The 22152-nt window shown below is 35.8% G+C and overlaps 1 protein-coding gene across 2 annotated transcripts in view; it reads right to left on the bottom strand.

Moving 5' to 3' along the window:
- Nucleotides 1-22152, bottom strand: part of LOC115230949 (protein C12orf4 homolog) — a 163138-nt gene that overhangs the window by 140774 nt on the left and 212 nt on the right. Inside the window, exon 1 of one of the 2 annotated variants that reach the window (XM_036514941.1) lies at nucleotides 4259-4399. The exons of the other annotated variant lie outside the window; for it this stretch is intronic. Within the exon in view, the coding sequence (XP_036370834.1) occupies nucleotides 4259-4284 (26 nt within the window). The 5' untranslated portion in view covers nucleotides 4285-4399. Of the gene's footprint in view, nucleotides 1-4258; nucleotides 4400-22152 lie in introns of those variants that run through there. 2 annotated transcript variants of the gene reach the window in all.

Below are 22152 nucleotides of genomic sequence, written 5' to 3'. Positions count from 1 at the left end.
AAGTTTCGGTTACTTCACAGACACAAGAACTGTATTATATTACACATACCTATACCAAATAAGAAAAAGCTGAAGTCTGTCAATTGCTGTTTACTTATTAATAGTTTCCATTTTATAAATTATGACAGCTTGTAAGAAATAGGAAATTTATCTGTTATTCACAACAGTGACAAAGTCTTAACAGTGAGCAAGCCATTAAGCCCACAGGTGTGTGGTGCAAGTAGTTAAAAAGTTATGTACTGAATCTTATTATATGGTAGGCTTCAACATCATCTTATAAATGGCACATGTGTTAATAACATCCATTTTTCTTCAGCATGTTTATAAGCAAGGCACAAAATGTGAAAAAGATAAAAAGTGTGTGGCACTGAATTGGAGAATTTTTCAAACCGACAAAGTAGAACATATAATAAAATGGTTAGTATTCTCACACTGAATATTAATACTGTTGAAGCCATCCCCTAACATGCAGTGTATACACATCACTCTTCTATGCACACATTCAAAGGCTGTAGAATAACTGAATTCATACATAATCATTTTACCTTTTACTTGTTCCAGTTATTTGACTGTGGCCATGCTGGGGCACCAGCTTGGAAAAATTTTAGTCAAATAAATCGACCCCAGTACTTATTTTTTTAAAGCCTGATACTTACTGTCATCCTCTTTTGCCAAACCGTTAAATTACAGGGATATAAACACATCAACACCAGTTATCAAGTGGTGGTGAGAAACAAACACAGACACACATGTATACATTGGGCATCTTTCAGTTTCTGTCAACCAAATCCACCAATGAGGTGGATTTATATATATATATATATATATATATATATATATATATATATATATATATGTGCAGGAGTGGCGGTGTGGTAAGTAGCTTGCTTACCAATGACATGGTTCTTGGTTCAGTCCCACTGTGTGGCACCTTGGTCAAGTGTTTTCTGCTATAGCCTCAGGCCAACCAAAGCCTTGTGAATGGATTTGGCAGACGGAAACTGAAAGAAGCCCATCATACATATATATATATATTACACATGTATGTGTGTATATGTCTGTCCCCCACCCAGCATCGCTTGACAACTGATGCTGGTGTTTACATCCCTATAACATTAGCAGTTTGGCAAAAGAGACTGATAGAATAAGTACTAGGCTAACAAAGAATAAGTCTTGGGATGGATTTGCTCAACTAAATGTGGTGCTCTAGCATGGCCGCAGTCAAATGACTGAAACAAATAAAAGAATAAATATATATATATATATATATATATACAGAAACAGTTTTGTGATGCAAAAACATCACAAAACTGTCGACTTTGCCTTTCATCCTTTCGGGGTTGATAAATTAAATACTTGTTGCATACTGGGGTTGATCTAATCGACTGGACCCTCCCCCCCAAATTTCAGGCCTTGTGTCTTGAGTATAAAAGAATACTTGAATGATACTTTATTTTATTGACCCTGGAAGGATAACAGGCAAAATTGATCTCAGTGGAGTTTCAACTCAGAATTGAATAATAATAATAATAAGGGAAATGATACATTTTCTGTTTCATTTGTTACAGCATCAATTTCTTTTCTACTCTAGGCACATGGCCCGAAATTTTGGGGGAGGGGACCAGTCGATTAGATTGATCTCAGTATGCAACTGGTACTCAATTTGTTGACCCCAAAAGGATGAAAGGCAACGTCAACCTTGGTGGAATTTGAACTCCGAACATTAAAACAGACGAAATATCGCTAAGCATTTCGCCCGGCATGCTAATGTTTCTGCCAGCTCGCCACCTTAGTACATCGTCAATATTACTATAAAAGTATTTTAGTTATTATTATTTGGCTTCGATTTAAATCTCATCTCACCATCACCACCCTCTTTTTGTTTTTCTATACATAGTAGACCTGAAGTATATTATCCAAATAAACAGTGATTTGAGAGAGATTTGACTGCTATTTCCAGCATGTCAAATGGAAACAGAGGTTTCCTGGTTAGCTCAGAGTGGTATAGTTAATTGCATCAGCTACAGGATATTACTGATATCTCTTTTATATATAGACTTCAAATATTTGATTGACACCTAATTTAAACTAAGAACATAGACAAGACGAAATTGTGCAAGTCAGTTAGTCTGATGTATAAGTATTTCTACTAACTCATTACCTTATGATAAGAGATTATGTGACACAAACTTCACACTTGTGATCTTGTATTGCAACAGGTAGCAGCTAAGTGGATAAATAATGGGTGTTGACATCTTAGTTGAAGAGTCAGGAGTTTGCATTCTGTCATATTTATGTGCAATGTTATGAATTTAGTAGGGGCGTGTGGGGGAAAAGCACTAGATACTCAGCTCCACCAAAATTAAATAGTATAGAGGTGAAGCAGATACGAAAAGATAAATTCAGCAAAAAATAGTTGAATTGCTTATTATACAAGGTGCAGGCATGGCTGTGTGGTTGAGAGGCTGGCTTTCCAACCATGTGGCTTCAGGATCATTCTCAGTGCACAGTATTTTCAGCAAGAGTCTTCTAATGTAGTCTTTGGCTGACCAACGCCTTGTGAATGAATTTGGTAGACAAAAACTGAGCAGAAGCCAATCATGTGTGTGTGTGTTTCTCCCCCACTTACTGCTTGCCAACTACTGTTGGTTTGTTTATATTCCCATAACTTAGTAGTTCAGCAAAAGGGACAACAGAATAGGTACTAGTCACTTAAAAAATAAGTCCTGAGGGTTGATTTATTCAATTAAAATCCTTCCAGGTGATGCCCCACATGGCTGCAGTCCAATGACTAGAACAAGTAAATGATAAAAAAATAAATAGATGTGATAGAGAAAGAAAATCTATCAATAAAATATGATTAAAACCAATTGTGTCTTGGAATTTTTAATTAAAGTTTTTTTATTTTGATACTTTGCTAACCATACAGACAATTTAGTATCCAGTGGCAATCTAGGAACCAGTGTGAAAGCTCAGGTTTCACTACCTAAAACAAGGAAGATTACAAGCAAATAGTGTATTGGCTGTTTTTGATATGCTGCTTTCTGAAGAATCTGTAGAGGCTGAAATATCCAATACCCTGCCCCCTACCTTGAATTACTTCTCTATTCAATTTGATTGGAATAGAGATTACAAACCACAGAAAAGAACCCTATGAGATAGGATTGTTCTATCAGAGCATCTCCCTCACCATTCTTCATTCAGGGTGATGCATTGCCAGGAACAGAAAAACATCTGCAAGGTTTGCTGTAATTTATCTTTCAGTAGTCAAAATACATACTTGTGAAAAATTTAGTATCCTTAGTTCTAAGGTAGTGCCAATATAGTTAACACATACAGAACTAGAAATAACACGAAGAAGGAGCAAAATGATATTCATGTTTAAATAATTCTATTTTCCTTTGTCAATAGATTTACAATCCTGTATATTTACTTACTGATTCTTCCATAACTACTTTGACAGTTAGAGTGAAGGCTATCTTTACTGATGAGGTCAGTATAAACCCAAAACAAGTCTAGAATTATCTCCTGCATTTGCTGGCTTGACAGTAAAAATGAAGTAATATTAGCCATTGACTAATATGTGTTTTTCTTCATTACATGATTATTCCCAGTTAGCCTTTTAGATGCATTAAATATGTCAACACTAGCTTACCTATCCTTACTGCTACCTACTATGTAAACAAAACTGTCAAGTGATATTAGCAATGAATGCAAGTGATGCAATATTGACATGAAACTATCACACTAAACCCAGTGTTTAACAGTATTGTACATGTCTCCTTGCTGAGTATGTGGTAAATAAATAGATAGAAGCATCAACATTCTGTTTATAAACCATTTTATTTGTTCAACCTTTTCAATAACCTTCTCGAAAACCTCAAAATATGTCTAATTTTTTCTTAATATCCTCGTTACCCTACTCCTCCACTTCTCACTTCCGACAGCTGAGTAGATATGCTGAAATGGGTATTTACTAGTGGCATGGCAGTAATCCAGATCAAAGAGAAGTTTGAATATTTTTGACAGACTAGACTGATATCTACATCACATAGCATTTTTAAAAGAATCTCTCAGTGACATGATTAAACACAAGACTGCATGGTTGTAGCTTATTTTTCTTTTTATTGAAAAGTAGACGCATTTTAACCAGCCACTTTCTTATGATATGTAAATGTCTCTTAAGCCTCAAGAGGCCTTTAGAAGAAGGTGTTACTCTAGCTTCTTGATATTAAGCAGATGAGAGATAAATCTCTTCCTGGATAGGATATCAATCTTTCTCATGTGACATCTCTGGAGAGCCTAGTATCTATTCTCAATAGCTTGGTTGACAAAGATGAATAATATTGGTTTCAAATTTTGGCACAAGGCCAGCGAATTTGGGGGATGGGGTATGTTGATTACATCAATCCCAGCGCTCAGAAAAGTCAACCTTAGCAGAATTTGAAAGATGAACAATATTAAGTAAATTTTATTAAAGGAATGTAAAAGACAACAAAGGTGATTAAAACAAGTGAAAAATTAAGCCAATCACATAACAGGATGGGTCCTCTTAATGGGTTCTTACAGTTTTCACCTACAAAATTTCACTTCCAAGGCTACAACAACCAAAATTCACAAGACTGAACCCCAAACTATGAAACACACTGCATCCATGTTATATTTATACCATACATTCTTATATTTTAATAGTCAGTGCTTCTATAAGTTTGTGAACTCCTTTTAGCCCAACTGATCCCTTTCTCTCATGACCTCTATTGTATCTAATTTTCTAAACTCCATAACAAATACTTGGTTCAACTAGGAACTGAATTTTGTTGGACTTTCCTATTTCAGATGCATTTTTAACCATCATAGGTTTCCAACGTTTCTGTGATCTCATCACCCTATCTCTCCTATACTTAGGGTATGCAACACTTTACAAACCCAATATCATCATCATCATTTAATATCTGTATTCCATATTGAATAATAACCTTATGCTTAAAATCTCTCAATATTCTTCACTAATGTGTGCAACATTCTAACTAGGTCAGTGTTTCTCAAACTGGATTCTATGAAATAAAATAAAATAAAATTCAGGTGTTCCACAAGATGAAGGATCTTCTAAGGAAATCAATCCAAAAATTATTTTATGAAAAAAAAAAAAACAGTATTTACCATTTCAAAACTTATTGTGTGTGTGAATTACTTTATATGAATAAATTTTCTCTTTAAAACAATTTTTGTCTCATTTAATGCCTTATTAAATAATGGTGGTGGGATCATTCATAAAATAATGATACAGGTTCTGTAAATTTTGGAAGTTCCATTGCCAAAAAAGGTATCATGATACTTTTGTCTGAAACCATAGCTGTAAAGAATTAAAATAGTGATTTCGAATTTTAGCACAAGGCCAGAAATTTCAGAGAAGGGAGCAAGTCAATTACATTGACCCCAGTGCCCAACTGGTACTTATTTTATCACCTGTGAAGGGATGAAAGCCAAAGTTGAACTCACCGGAATTTGAACTCAGAGAGTAAAGACAAATGAAATTCTACTAAGTATTTTGCCCAGCATGCTAACAATTCCGCCAGCTTATCGCCTTACAATTACAATAAATATTAACTTCACTATCATAATACAGTCTTTCAGATATCACAGTCGAAGCTCACCAATTGTGTTGCTGTTCTTTATACTGACAAACACAGAAAAAGAAAACAAAAACAAGCTTTGTGCTTTGAGTCAATAAAAGGAAGTAAAAGAGAAGGACTGCATGATACATAAATGACTTTACTGATTAAGTGTAAGAGTAATTATATTAGAAGAAATATAATCAACATAAAACCCTAGTATCTTACTGATATTCATTTTTATTGATCCTGCTGAGTTGCAAAGCAAAATTAGCGTGCAACAGAATTTCAATGCATTATAGTAAAGCATCTTTTTTCATTGCAGATTGCTGACTGCACCAAATTTACTGCTTGATATATTTTACACGAAATTTCCACATATTCACCAATTTAGATTAGTTGTTAACAATGAACAACTCAATTCTATTTTGGGGATTTGAATGAAATTAAATGATTTTGAAATATCATATACAGTACTGTCATCACCACCACCAGCTCCACTTTCAGTTAAAATACTCAATGCATCTAAATAATAATAGCAAGAAGGAATCTGCACTGTTTACACTGAACTGGTAAAAAGGAAAAAAATTATTTAGACACCATTGTGAGTTAAAAATATACGACAACAACTACTTTAACTGTCCCCCTCTCATGTCTCTCAGAACTACAGTGGAGTTTATGTAATAATGTTAATAAATAAACCAATAATATAATTCTTTTATGCAAGCAAGGCTGAATAAATGAAATACTTGATCAACCTTTCCTAGTTACAGCTATCCAACAATGGGTGATCAACTCAACTGATATAAAAAGCAAAAGGGTTCTGATAACTGTAGTTGTCTCTTTCTAGTAGTTCTACTACTGCTATTATTAATATTTTTATAAGCTACATTGATGTCTTAATGATGTGTTTGTTTATCAAAGATTCCAATTTTAAAACATGCTGGCATTTAAAAAGACTTAATCAAAAAAGTCCTTCTTGAACCATGATACTGGTAAATTATATTATATTCATTGTTCAATCCATACACACATATGCATGTATACAAATACCTATAATGTTAAAAATAATAGTTTTTAAGTACATGACAACAGTGAACATTAACTGAAGGACTCAATACATGTGCAGTTAAATATCTATAATTTGGCTGACTGTGACTTTGAAGTTGGAATAAGCAACCAATGGTGAAACTTCAGTTGCTGTCAACACACATGTATGCTTTCATGTATGCATGAATGTGTGTGTGTGTGCTTTTCTTTGCAGATTCTTTTTCTCACCTTGGATGTGTTGTCAATAATTCTCATCAGTTGATATTCCTAAGTCAGTCAGGGATTGAACCTGCATTTTATTTTTACAATCATATTTGCTTTCCTACCATAAGCCAATTATTCTGCAGGACAACAGTAGTCATTTTAAGGTGAAAAAAAAAAACGCAGACAGACACAAAAGAAGTGAACCTAACAAGACACCTTATATGCATGCAAGGTGTCCTGTTAGGGTCACCTCTTTTGTGTATAAATGTACACTAATTTTATGACTAATATGCTGTCTATTGACTATTTCATGCATGCTAGCCACTGGTAGAAAATTTCTCTAATTTTCCTTCCCTATATGTATATTTTCTCTCTCTCTCACTATATATATATATATATATATATATATATATATATACATACGGGCCCAGGTCAAACAGCCCAACCCATGCCAGCACAGACAATGGACGTTAAATGATGATATAATATACCAATATATATATAACATACTACATGTATTTGTGAATATATACTTTTTTGTGAGTAACACTTAACCATTTGAAGCTGTTTAATTTGTTCCATTTATATGATTTACTTTCTAAACTATTAATTTTTTTTATATCTGAAAATTCATTCTGCTGTCATCATTATCTTATAATGCTCAACTAATGTTTTTATGTTCATAAATTCTGATGATTAAATTAATTCTCCCTTTTCTTTTTTTTTTTCCTTGGTAAATCTAATCAGTATATATAATTACACTACATGTCATCAATATGGAGTCATTATACTATTTGTATATACATTTATTCCACTATTAATCATTCTACTTCATATATTATACTATATTCTAGTGTTACCTGTTATATTCACATTACTGAGGCATGGCTGTGTGGAAAGAAGCTTGCTTCCCAACCTCATGATTCTGGATTTAGTCCCACTGCATGGCACCTATTGTAAGTGTTTTCTACCATAGCCTTAGGCCAACCAAAGCTTTGTGAGTGGGTTTAGTAGATGGAAACTGAAAAAAGCCCATCATATACACAGGGTGTGGTGACTTATGCAAAAATGAAAATAACACTGACGTCTCATTTTAACAGATATATTTACCAAATTTACATAAAAAATATCTTGAAATACTATTCAACCATGGCCTCTAGATGACTTTGGAATTTCCTGCAACTCTTCTGGATGGTCTCCTTGTTTAAGTTGGTGAATGCCACCATAATCCTTGCTTTCAGTTCATCTTTGGTGTTAAAAAGAGTTTTGTTGATCTCTCACTCAACTGCACCCCACATATAATAATCAAGGGGGTTGCAGTCTGGGGAATTAGGTGGCCGGATGTTAGGGGTGATGTAGTTGCAGAAATTGTCTGACAGCCATGACTGGGTTCTCCTGCTTGTGTGGTTTGGTGTTGCCAGACATAGGGTCTTTCAGCCACCATCCTCTTGACCCAGGACAGCACTACCTCCTCCAGGCACTTGATGTGGGCCTCTGTGTTGAGTCTGAGGCCATATGGGAGGATGACTGGCGAGGCACAACGTCACCACCACTAGTGATCACTTTAAACACCATGATATTGACTGGATGTTTGATTTTTATCACTCTCAGTACGTCAGATTGCACTGTCCTCAGACTGACACCCAAACACTCTGAAATGTTCATATTGGAGCTTCTAGCATGAATGCCAAGTAGTACAGCATGTTTCCAAATTTCTGACAGAGTGAATTGCGTCGTGGTGCAGTTTTCTCACAGACAATGCACAACTGACCCTACTATACTGTGTAGTTGACAAAATCAAAAACGAACAATGTGCATATGCAAAATTAAAAATATAAAATGGCAACAATTTACCCATCACACACTGTGTGTATCATCATCATCGTTTAATGTCCGTTCTCCATGCTAGCATGGGTTGGACGGTTCGACCGGGGATCTGGGAAGCCAGAAGGCTGCACTAGGCTCCAGTCTTATCTGACAATGTTTCTACAGCTGGATGCCCTTCCTAATGCCAACCACTCCGTGAGAGTAGTGGGTGCTTTTTACGTGCCACCTGCACAGGTGCCAGGTGAGGCTGGCATCAGCCACGGTCGGATTGGTGCATTTTACGTGCCACCGGCACTGGCTTCGGCCACGATTCGGATGGTACCTTTTACGTGCCACCAGCATGTATATATATGTATATATATATATATATATATATATATATATTATATATATATATATATTATATATATATATATATATATATATGATGGGTTTATATATGTTTGCATGTGTCTTTGTTGTCTGTGTCCCCCACCATTGCTTGGCAACCAGTGTTGGTGTATTTATATCCCCATAACTTAGCAATTCAGCAAAAGTAGAATAAGTACTAGGCTTAAAAAAAAAAAAAGAAAAGAAGTACCAGGGTCAATTCATTCAACTAACAGTTCTTCAAAGCTGTGCCCCAGCATGGCTGCAGTCTAATGACTGGAGCAAGTAAATGGCGAAAGGTAAATATTGTGTATTCACCTTTAACTTATTTACTTATTACACTGTGAAAGGGGTCTCAGGGAGTAGCGTCCCCACCTTCCTGAGCTAGTTTCCCACTACATTTCTTAAAAATCGTGGTAGAGGCCTTGGTCTTGGAACCACTCATGTCTAGAAACTGAGGTTTGGGGTAAGCAAGGACATGCTTCCCGTAGAAAATCCAGCTCCAAAAAAGCCTCATGATAGCAAAGGAGAATGGGCATCAGCCAGCCCAAAAGCTGGGGTGGGCTGCACCTGCCTACCTCGGTTGCTATGGCATTGCGGTAGATCCAGCCACCCCTGTTAATGGGGACAAAACCTGGATTTAAAACATTGGATGATGATGATGACTGCATGCATAATATTTCTTGCATTAAACATAACAAAAAAAATCAGAAATAATTTAAAATCACAGATTGAAGATTCATAAGGCCAAGGTGTGTTGGTTCCTCCTTAGGTCTATGCAAGAAATTTTGTTTTGTTCATCAGGAATTTTTGTAGTGAATCTGAATAATAATACTTATTAGGTACATTTCTAGTTTTTGCAGACCGTGTCAAATATGCTGTAAATATGCAACTTATGTATAAACTAAACTTGCTCTTCCTTGAAAACCTTCAGGAAATGTATGTAACCTGTTTGTAAGATCAGGTATCCATCTGTAAATATGCATATATTTTGGTAGTTTTGAATATGCATACATGTACAAGGGTGAAAATAAGCAGAGCATTTATTGTAGAAAATAACAATGCAGAATAATGAGTGAATCATTGACTAAACACATTGTACATGTTAAAAGTAATCAAACCTGTATAATATTTGGGAGAGATAAATATAATTGTCCTGTTATTTTGGCATTTTTATTTACATCCTCATACCTCTCATTAGCAAATTTCATCATGAACATTTTTCAACAACTGGAAAAATTGAATACTCATATATACAATCTAAAATGTCGTAACTATCACAAACAATGGCGTCATCACTAATGGCTTGAGTACTCTATAATATGTGTGTGTGTGTGTGTGTGTATGTACTCTTATATACATACAATCTGTCTCAATTTTTCTCTGACCTATGCAGGTACAAAAAAGTGAACACTGAATGTGTGTGTGTGTAAGCTCATGTATGTGTGTGTGTGTGATCGTCATTTTAACATCTACTTTTCCATGCTTGCATGGGCCATGCAGGAATTATATATCCCCTGCTATGTGTCACTATCTTTGTATGAAGACACTTACATGAATGCCAATGACAATTTCCATGCAAGTATGAAATGAGAGCTAGCACTTTAAAGACAGGAGAAATTTCTGTTGGTGTCATAATAACAGACACACGTCTTTGAACAGTCATATTTGCAAAAGAAGTCACACAAGCTCACCTGCAGATATGCACTATAGTCACCTAGATAAATTTGAATGTACACAGATACAGGGAAAAATATTTTTTCCTTTGTTGTTGTCTGGAAATAACTCACTTAAGTAGCATTAAGATAAATGAAATTACTAACAAATCAAAGGAATTTTAAAATAATTCACATCTTCTGTAAAATACTAGTTATGGAAAAATAATTAAGAATTTAGTGACACATTTAGAAGAACTGAGTTTTACTGAATTAATTATATTGAAAAAAATATATAAATAAAATTATACACCAATTATGTTTGTGGAAATAATTAACTAACAGTTAATTACTTTACAGTTTCAGATTAAGGTAAGAATATTAGATAAGTTTTTAATGTGAAAGAAAATGAATTGCAATGTCTTATTTCCTAGGTCATTGAACCTGCTAGAAATAGCAGCCAAGTATCCTTCAAATCACCTCCACCACCATTTTCTATAAAAAACATTGAAAAGTGTAGTTATGGATACTCTATGTATGGAAACCTGGTCAAAGTTGGAACATTTCTGATGAGTTAAACAACAATAACATAATTGTAACAAACCAAATCAAACATAAAACAAAAGTATTGAAAATTACAGAACAGCTGAACACTGAAGGTAAAAAATTGACTCCAACAACTTCCAGCCATGACTGTCACTACCTCTACACACTGAGGCATATCTGCAACACCTTAGAAAAGTATTACAAATCTATTCTAGGAACATATATTTTCTCTCTCTCTTCAAAGTTACCCCGTCTCCATTAAAAATGGTTTAAAATTTTGACACACAGCCAACAATTTTTAGGGGAGAAACTAAGTCAATTACATCAACCCCAGTGTTTAACTGGTACTTATTTTATTTACCCTATAACGATGAACGGCAAAATTAACCTTGATAATGGTTTAAAATTTTGGCACAAGGCCAGCAATTCTGAGGGGAATGGGCCAGCTGATTACATTAACTCCAGTATTAGAATGGTACAGTACCCCAAAAGGATGAAAGGCAAAGTTGACCTCAACGAGATTTGAACTCAGAATGCTAAGAGCCAGTAGATAGATGGATGGATGGATACAGATATGCAACAACATCAATAACTTTATTAGCCCCATCACAACCACAACCAAACATTGTGATAGGATGCACACCATTAGGCATACAGAAGAAAGGTAACTATCACGCTCCAACAGAGTCCATCACAGCTAGCCCCACCAGTGGCCATCCTTCCAGAACATGCAGACATACAGAACATAAACTCAAATAGACAAAAATATTTGATGTTTGAGTATATAAAAATAAATAAAATAATGATGCAACTCAACTGAAGCTATCTAAGGCTGTTCACAGAATGTCATTTACACTTAAATACTACAATGTCAAATATATAAACTGAAAGGAAACAAGAGAATGTGACAGTGAAAAAAAAAAGTTGTTTCTAGAACATGTTTAAAAGTGGATTTTCATTCATAAACCTCATAAGATGATCAAAAGCAGCCTGCAATGTAGCACAGATGAAACTAGTTAAAAAAATAAATATCAGTGCAGATGTGGCTGTGCAGTAAGTAGCTTGCTTACCAACCACATGGTTCCAGGTTCATTCCCACTGTGTGGCACCTTGGGCAAGTGTCTTCTACTATAGCCTCAGGGCGACCAAAGCCTTGTGAGTGGATTTGGTAGATGGAAACTGAAAGAAGCCCGTCGTATATATGTATCATCATCATCATCGTTTAACATCCGTTTTCCATGCTAGCATGGGTTGGACGGTTTGACCGGGGTCTGGGAAGCCAGGAGGCTGAACCAGGCTCCAGTCTGATCTGGCAGTGTTTCTACAGCTGGATGCCCTTCCTAACGCCAACCACTCCGTGAGTGCAGTGGGTGCTTTTTACATGCCACTGGCACAGAAGCCAGTCAAGGCGGTACTTGCAACAACCACGTTCAGATGGTGTTTTTTACGTGTCACTGGCACAGGTATCACAACTGCAATTTCCATTTGATATTTATTTTGATGTTGATGTACTTGACTCAATAGGTCTCCTCAAGGACAGCAGGTCATGTGCCACCGGCACAGAAGCCAGTCAAAGCAGCACTGGTATCGGCCAAGTTCGGATGGTGCTTTTTACGTGCCACCGGCACAGGTATCACAACTACAATTTCCATTTGATATTTATTTTGATGTTGATATACTTGACTCAATAGGTCGCCTCAAGCACAGCAGGTCACCCTATGATCCAAGGTAAGCACAGCAGGTCATCCTATGATCCAAGGTAAGCACAGCAGGTCACCCTATGATCCAAGGTAAGCACAGCAAGTCGTTCTGCAATCCAGGTACTTTGGATGGGCTGGGGCTATGTGAAACTGGTGTAGGAAACAGCCATGAACTCACATTATTTGTCGGGTCTTTGCAGTCACAGCATATCTCCAGAGATCTCGATCTTTCGTCATTGCCTCTGTGAGGCCCAACGTTTGAAGGTCATGCTTGACCACCTCATCTCATGTCTTCCTGGGTCTACCTCTCCCCCGGATACCTTCAACTGTTTGGGAGTGGCACTTCTTCACACATCTCTCCTCATCCATCCGCAGCACATGACCATACCAGCATAAACGTCTCTCTTGCACACCACATCTGATTCTTCTTATGTCCAGCATTTCTCTCACGGAGCTTACACTCTGTCGTGTGTGCACACTGACATTACACATCCAGCGGATCATGCTAGCTTCATTTCTTTCAAGCCTACGCATGTCCTCTGCAGTCACAGCCCATGTTTCACTACCATGTATATATATGTGCGTGTGTGTGTGTGTGTATGTATGTGTGTATATGTTTGTGTGTCTGTGTTTGTCCCCCAACCATCGCTTGACAACCGATGTTGGTGTGTTTACATCCCCATAACATAGCGGTTCAGCAAAAGAGACTAGGCTTACTTTGCATCCTTGTCTTTACATTGTGTGATGATTGTAAACAAGCATCAATGCTATACAAGTAAGGTTCTCCATTTCCAGTGTTCCCTGAAAAACATGCCTGAATTGCTTGGAGATACGTATAGGTTGGTGTCAGCAAAGGCATCTGACCATAGACAGTCTGCCTCAGCAGATTCCATCTGACAGAATTCTCATTTAACATTCAATTCTCCATGAAAGAATGGAGAATTAGATGTTAAGTGATGATGATGAAGGCTTTGTTTGACCGAATGTTATAGGATTGAATCCAAAACTAAACAGAGTATCAAGCAAACTTCTTAACCATAGAGACATGCCTACACTCATAGCAACCATTCTATTCAGCTCTACAAACCAATGAACCACTAATCTGTTAAATAGTTATTTACTGCTTATAGCATTAAGTTGTATGTACTACATTTACACCTAGATTAAAAGAGATCGAGAGAGCTATTAAGAATGAAGTTTTTTAGTCAGGTACAGTTCATATTATCAAAAGGAATATTGGAACTTGCTACCCTTTAATCCAGTTGCCCACATCCCAAACCACTCATATGTGACTCAATAAACATGTTACTTTGCAAACAGTCAATATAAAATGCCCGAACTGAGTAGACATAAGTGAAGGAGTAAGTGAATATCACCTAATATATGATGAGTTTTCTAAGCCCATTGATTTGCCATATCATTTCTTGAAGACAATACGATTAACATAAAAACAATTTTAAAATTAACATTCAAAAACCTTGAGACGGTTGTTGTACAATATCAGTGTTTTTTAAAACAATGTATTGACTTGCACAATTCTGCTAATTTTCCCAAAGATAAGCTGTTCTGATAGACATATATATTTAGTTACTCAACAGGGTGTGTAGCTTGCAGGGTCAACGAGTCTCTCCAGGTTGAGATGTTACTGCTCCAAACTGAGAGATTACAGCTACAATATTACAGACATGATTAGAATGTTGCAGAAGAGGATAGCAAGACAGATTCTTCAAACTAAACCAACCATCAGAAGACTTGGGGTAGATAAAGCAGTTGGTTGTGCTTGAAAATCCAGCTGGAAAATGTAATCATGGTTGCTTCTGCTAGAACCCTAGGAAGGAGGTGTCCAAGAACTCTACCCTCATGACTCTCCCAAGATATTTGGGTTGAGAAAATAGATGGATAGTTATATATCCTCATAAGACTTCATGTCACTACTCTGCCAAATGCTTGACTTTTTATTGATAAGGGATATATATCAATCAGGTTCATTTGACTTGAAGAAGCGATGGAACAAAATTTATGACAGCATTTCCAAGGGAATGGAAAGTAGAGATGAACATTTGATAGAGTGAATCCCATTGAATCAGTAGTAACTTTATTTTACAAATACTCTTTAGACAAGCAATATAAATATCCCAACAAATTCCCATACAGAGAGGTTTGTAAGTGCTTATCTCTATATCTATGCTGATAAGCAGATAGGAGATTCTGCCCCAACCCCAACACAATAAAATAGAATGTCAATGTATCATAGGCAGCAATTCTGGATCTGGTACCTATTTCTAATAGGTAGATGTTGTGACATTCATAGAATTATATGTCATGCCTAAATACACAATAAAATGTCACTCAGATATTTGAATGAAACATATCATTCTTCCTCTCTCTCTCTCTCTGAAATCTGAGGTCTTGTGCCTATGTAAGAAATCAATATAGTCATTAAGGTCAACTACAGACAACTTAGCCAAGTCCATGAATCATATTTGAATTACAGCTGTGGACATTTATTCCACAGGCTTGGAAACACATAATTGCACTTTATTTCCCTAATAAATTTGAGACCATGTTCCTAAGGACAAAAATCACTATAACAAACTCAGTTACTCTTATATGCTGATTAACAAAGCTGTTTCTGATAGATAATAGATTTCCTTTCCCTATAATCCATCACACCATCAAATGATGTATTACTTTGCAACTTTTTATCCCTAAGATGTCACCCCAATGTAATTTTGGTTTCTTAATAGAAAAAAAAAAGCCATCAATTTTTTTCATTTTCTTTTTTTCCCCCTCTAGTGTAGTTCTTACTACATGTCATGGCATAAATCTAGAAACTGTAAATCTTTTAATCTTTTTCTCTTAATCTTTTGAAATTATACAAAACAAAACAATTCCCCACCTTCCCTTTTTCTATCAAGGTAGTTGATTTCTCTCATTTGCAGTAGCTTTTATATTCCAGCAGATAAAATCTCAAGCATTATTTTTAAGAGAATCAACTGCAGTTGAAAGAAAAGATTAGAAACGATTAATGGATGCTGAAGTTAGAAATGTAGTATAAACAAACCCAACGACTGAAGAGTAACATGAATCATCATCACTTTACATACACCTTCCATGCTGGCATAGGTTGGGCAGTTGGAGCTCTGATTAGCTGGAGGACTGTATCATGCTCCAATGTCTCTGCTTTAGTATGGTGTCTGAAGCTGGATGCCCTTTTAATACACATCACTTTACAAAGTGTGGTGGGTACTTTTTTCATGGCACAAGCATGAAAGAGGTCAACTGGTGACTTGTAAAACAAATAACCAAAATGACATCCACTTCTAATGGTTTCAGATTTGGGCACAGGGTCAACAGTTTTTGAAGGGAGAGGACAGTCAATTACATTATTCCAGCACTTGACTGGTATATATTATATCAACCCCGAAAGGATGAAATCAAAGTTGACCTTGGTGGAATTTGAACTCAGAATATAAAGATGCATGAAAAACAGCTATGCATTTTGTGCTATTAGCCTTGCTAGGAGGAGGAGGGGGGAGGGGGAAGCAACAACAACAAGAATTATTTCTTATATGAGGAACCTGAAATCTGTGGAAATGTGTTAATCTTAAATTGATCCTAGTAAATTCATTGGTGTCATCATCATTATCATTATTTTATGTCTGCTTTCCATGCAGATATAGATTGGGTGAGTAGTTACTGCTCTCCTAGATGGGTTGGAGACAACATTTCATTTGTAAGTTTCATTTTCAGCTTGATTTTTAGACCTAAAACAAGTTCTACAGACTTTACAATGTCTATTGAATTTTTTGAGCTTTAAGTAAATTAATCAGTCAGTTTTGGCAATAAGTGTTCAGTTATTCAATGAAATAGACTATATGCTCATGGAATTGACATGTAAGTGGCTGAACATATTCCACAGATGTAACCTTTTTGGTACCATATTTCCAGTGAAGTACATTGCCTTAGTTTTCATTAATTTTGAAAATAAAAACGAATTTAATGAAATAACTGTCATTATTAAGCTGATATTTGGAATGTAAATTAATATGTAATTTTGATGGAAGATTTTAATTTATATCACTTTAAAAGAAGAGGTTTGAACGACAGAACTAGGGGCAGGCTCAGATCGATTGGTATTTAAAGGGTTAATGTAGTTTTCAGGTGGATTCAATGATAAGGTGGACCTTTAAATTACAGGCATAATGGATGCAGTATGACTGCATGGTTAAGAAGAGTCATCTTGGGTGTTTTTTCACATTAGTCCCAGGTCAACTTAAGCCTTACAAGTGAAACTGGGCAGACAGAAACTATGTGAAAGTACAATGACCGGTTCGTACTTGAATAAGTTCTGGAGCTGAAGTGAAGTACTAAATATCATCTTATTAAATTGCACAAGAGTTCAATACTCCTTGAAATACTTACCAGTACCTATAAGCTTTCAATAGATTTCTTTATTTCTATTTAAAAAAAGAAAGGTCAATAGGATCATCTCCTTGTGAATTTTGAAATACATACTTATACACACACACACATATATATGTTTACATATGTATATGTGCTCATGTGTGCTTGAATGTATGTAAATTCCTCTTGTCTTAACATGTGCATGCCAATTATAACCAAAAGTCACTGTTCTACAAAATGGTTTCATTTCTCCAAGAAAACAAATTTGGGTCATTCATTGTTCAATAGACTAAGGGAAATTCTACTTTACTTGGGAACAAATGATTTTTGTTAAGAGGAAGAGCATCCAGTTGCAGAAATATTTATTTCAGCATAATCTTATCTGACCTATGCAAGCATGGAAAAGCAGACATTGGAACAATGATGAAACAGTCAAATACATGGATACAGCTATCTCATAACTGAAAAGATTGCTAGATCAGAAAAAAAAAATCATCTGGTAGTATATCTAAGGAAACAACATTGTTCTCCAAACTATACTCATTATTCAAACAAATGAAACACTTGTCATTTATACAGTGTTCCTGTTGCTGATGGAAGTAAACTGACTACATCAGCTTTACAATTTTAACATTCATTATCCCATAAAGGCATGATATACTGCGCAGCATATTCTGACTTCTATTTGATTAATTGGGGGATTGTAGCTTACTTAATAAAAGCTAGATGGACTGGGCCTTAGACAAATAAGTATCTTTGCCAGGAACATAGAGTAGTGATGTCATATAAGAACCTCTTAACCTCTAACCAGTTGGCTAGAATACTATAGTCAGCTGCAATTCTTATAGTAACGTGAATATACCTTGTAACTTTGAATGGATTCATTGAATTATCACGGGATACATTATCCTTGTGTAATGTTGAGAGTTACAGTTAAACAGGTCAAGTGAAGATAATATTAACTTATCTGGAGACAGAAGCAGTGTCAACAAACTTCACACCCGCACTACCACATCATTATCATCATCAATTCCTGGACATTACTGTCTTGAGTCCCAAAATTCATATGGCCAGTTACCTGGATTCCATAGAGTATAAACGATCAAGGACACAACATTCCTGCTGAACAGGATGCCAGACTGTCACGGGGTTACACATTTTTACAATTGAGTGGATTGGAGCAATGTGAAATGAAGTGTTTTGCTCAAGAACACAATGCACTGCCTGGTTCAGGAAATGAAACCACAATCGTGTGATTGTGAGTGCAACACTCTAACCACTAGGTCACATGTCTTACATTATCACTACAACCACTCAAGACCAGTAAGCTGACACAGTTAATGTTTCTCTTGAATAACATGTGGAGAGAGAAAATTCCAGAGGGTTAATATTCTTGAAAGAAATGACTGAGAGTAGTAGCTAGTGCAAAGCCTTGGGACACACTATGAGTGAAGAACAGATAAGTGAATTGGGAGAGTCAAAGTAGAAATAGTATAAAAGCAGCTGGCTCTGAGGAGTATAGGCTACTGTAATAATGAGTGGAGAGGCAGAGAGAACAGACAATCCAACCATGAAGTTATGTAGTCTAGGATGTGTAGCAGTACCACCATCCAAGATATGGGAGCCAAACTCCACTGAGGGGTGGGGGTCACACTAGAACTGTGTAGAAGATCAACAGTTGGTAGGGGCTAAAGTATTTTCTGGTTTTGAAAAGGAAGTGGTCTTGAAAGGCAGTGAAGATAAGTATTTAATGTTTGGTTTTCAAGAGATTAAGGAGGAATGATGAGTGGTATAATCTACATAGGGGTATTGCTGGCAGTGGGGATAAGTTGGTTTATTGATGTATAGAAGTAAGAGCAGTGGAGGCATGTGGATTAGTGGTCAGGGTATTCAGCTCACAACTGTAAGGTCATGTGTTCAGTTCCCAGTAACATGCAGTGCCCTTGAGCAAGACACTTTATTTCATGTTGCTCTCATTCATTCAGCTGACAGAAATGAGTAGAACCTGTATTTCAAAGTGCCAGTCTTGTCACATTCTGTGTCACGCTTAATCTCCCAGAGAGCTACGTTAAGAGTATGTATGTCTGTGGAGTGCTCAGCCACTTGCATGTTAATTTCACAAGCAGGCTATTCCATTGATCAGATCAACTGGAATCTACATCATCGTAACAGACAGAGTGCCGGAAGGAAGAACAAAAGGGACAAAAATGGAACCTTAGAGGACACTTGAGTTGACTGAGTGTGGATAAGAGAGTGGTCTATCATCACACCCTGTGGATGGTGCTATCTGACAGGATACCACTGATCCAAGAGATAAGAGATAGATGGAGCACATGGACAGGGATTTTTGCTAAAAGATTCACATGCTTGACAGAGTCAAATGTGTTACTAATATTAGGTGCAACAATGCTTTTGTCACCAAAATTCTTGAGGAAATACTTATAAATGACATAGGAAGGTAGGTCACCAGCATGTCTGATTTTACAAAAGTTGAAGTGATGGTTATTAAGGAGAGATAGAGATTTCAGAATTGAGTGCAAATGACTGTCTCCGTCACCTTTGAAATACTGATGTTGAAAGTGTGAGTGATGGGACATGCTAGAGTAAAAGAAGTTCCCCTTTGTGGAAATGAGACAGTGTAGACTGTTTCTAAAGGTTGTATGTGTACCCTGAGAGAGATTGAGGATTGAAAAGTTTAGTAAGGATGAGGGCTAGCTCTGGAGTACATTGTTTGAGAGCTATGGAAAGAACATTGAATTATGAGTTCAAATTCACTGCAAATGCTTTGTTGTGTCTCTTGGACAAAACAAACCACCCTATATCACCTCTGCTTACTTGTCGATTGAAAATAGTTTTACATCATAAGATAGATAGGCATTTTATCTTAAGAAGGGATATATCTTGGTTGATTCATGCTCAGAGCGAAGAATTGCTGTTTGAAGCTCTTTGAGGTCTTTAGAGACTTTTACTTCATAAAATTTGTCTTGCAGTCATCTCTCTCCAGACTGTTGACTAAAGCTTGAAATCATGGTTAAGAGAATGATCTGAAATGGCTGAGTATAAAATTGAAATTATTACACACTCACATTGATTGAAGTTTATCACTGATCTGTAGCACTAAAGTTATAAAATATGTGACTAGAAAATATTTGACTATATTGCATGTTACATGTAATCTGGTTGTAAAGTATCTTGTGTAACAATTCAATGAAACCTCTCTTGCAATTCTTTCTTCTAATTAAAAAAAAAAAAATAGTGTTAATTCCTCTGTTTAAGTATTCTTTAAATAGACTAGCATTAAAATAGCACATGTGAATAGAAAATTGCTTATTTCTGGAAGTTGATTAAGAATGAGGGTAGAAGTTCTGTTTAAATGAGGACATTGACAGCGCATGTGTTCTTACAATATAGCTGATTAACATTGCAAAGTAATTAGGATAGTAATTAAGTTGTCCTTTGATTAGGTCATAGTAACATATTTATTAATCGACTACGAATGTACTCTGGAGAAGGGAAAAAACCCCAAAAGCTACAAAAAACAAAACAACAACCTGTCAGGACTTTATTGCTAAAAAATAGCTCTGAGTTCAGTTTTCAAAGCAAATAGAACAAGTTTCTTTTGTTTGTAACAGGAGGTGACTTTTTTTTTTTGACACTGAATGTTGAATTAGATGTTTCTCCAGCCAAAGTGGAAGACTCAGGGCGGTCATTCGACCTGCTAAAAACAGCAGCTATATTCCTCGTAAGTTACATTATGCTGTTTAAAAAAAAAACCCAGAAAGGACAGTGAACAATATAGTCGTAAATATATCAAAAGATTAATTGGTCAATGCTAGAATACATTTGATAATAGGTTTGCTCGATCAGTATTGACTTGAGTTTAAACAATAACAATATCATAAGCTCTGATTTCAATTCATGAATCAAACCATTTTCATTCATTGATGTCGTTAATACCACTACGAAAGGGATACTAGTCACGCAATTTTCCCGCTTTCAGTATAAATCTAACGTTTTTGTTTCGTAGGTAAGGGTAACAATTATTTTTTATTTTAGAAAAGCAACCAGTGTTGTAAAAAAAGAAGTAAACTTTCGCAGAGTTGGAACTACCAATGATCTATAATGACTTTTTTAACGTTTTACTTTCAGCGCTCATGGTAAATACATGAACATCATCTGATTACTATTGATTAGCAATGCAGTATGCCAAAAGAAATCGGAAGAATGATTCCAAATGTATATGGGAGTAAATAAATACAAGGTTGACAATAGACACTATTCGCTGTTGTTGTTTTACAGGTCAACATTGTTAAATTGTTATATTTGTAAGAATAAATAACGAAACAGAAAGGTTCAAAGAAGGCACGTAGTAAAAATTTATCGTAAAATTATCATTATATTATTATTATGGATCTGAATAATCTCAGTACTTCATTAGTTACTATCAATTATTTTACAAAATGCCCTCCAGTTTTTGATATAGAGAAACAAAACAGCAAGCACCGTTCATTTTTTTTTATATTCAACTAGACACAAAATTGCAAGTATATATTTCCGGACATCATAAAATGTACAGACTATCGATGGAAGCAAAATATATAAATAAAGACAACGGTTTATCCAACATATTCGACCCTATATACGCCCCCCTTCTTTATTTCCGGATCGGTGACAAGTTGTATAATTAAAAGCAATAACCGTATCGGGGAATAAATAAAACGATACAACGATAATCGCTGAAAGCTTTTATGATAGATAACCGTTGGAAAATATAGGGAAAAA

Source organism: Octopus sinensis, linkage group LG2, assembly GCF_006345805.1.
Source record: "Octopus sinensis linkage group LG2, ASM634580v1, whole genome shotgun sequence".
In the NCBI taxonomy this organism is placed as follows: Eukaryota; Metazoa; Mollusca; class Cephalopoda; order Octopoda; family Octopodidae; genus Octopus; species Octopus sinensis.
Note: the sequence above shows the minus strand (reverse complement) of the source record. Positions and strands in the feature narration are given on the sequence as shown.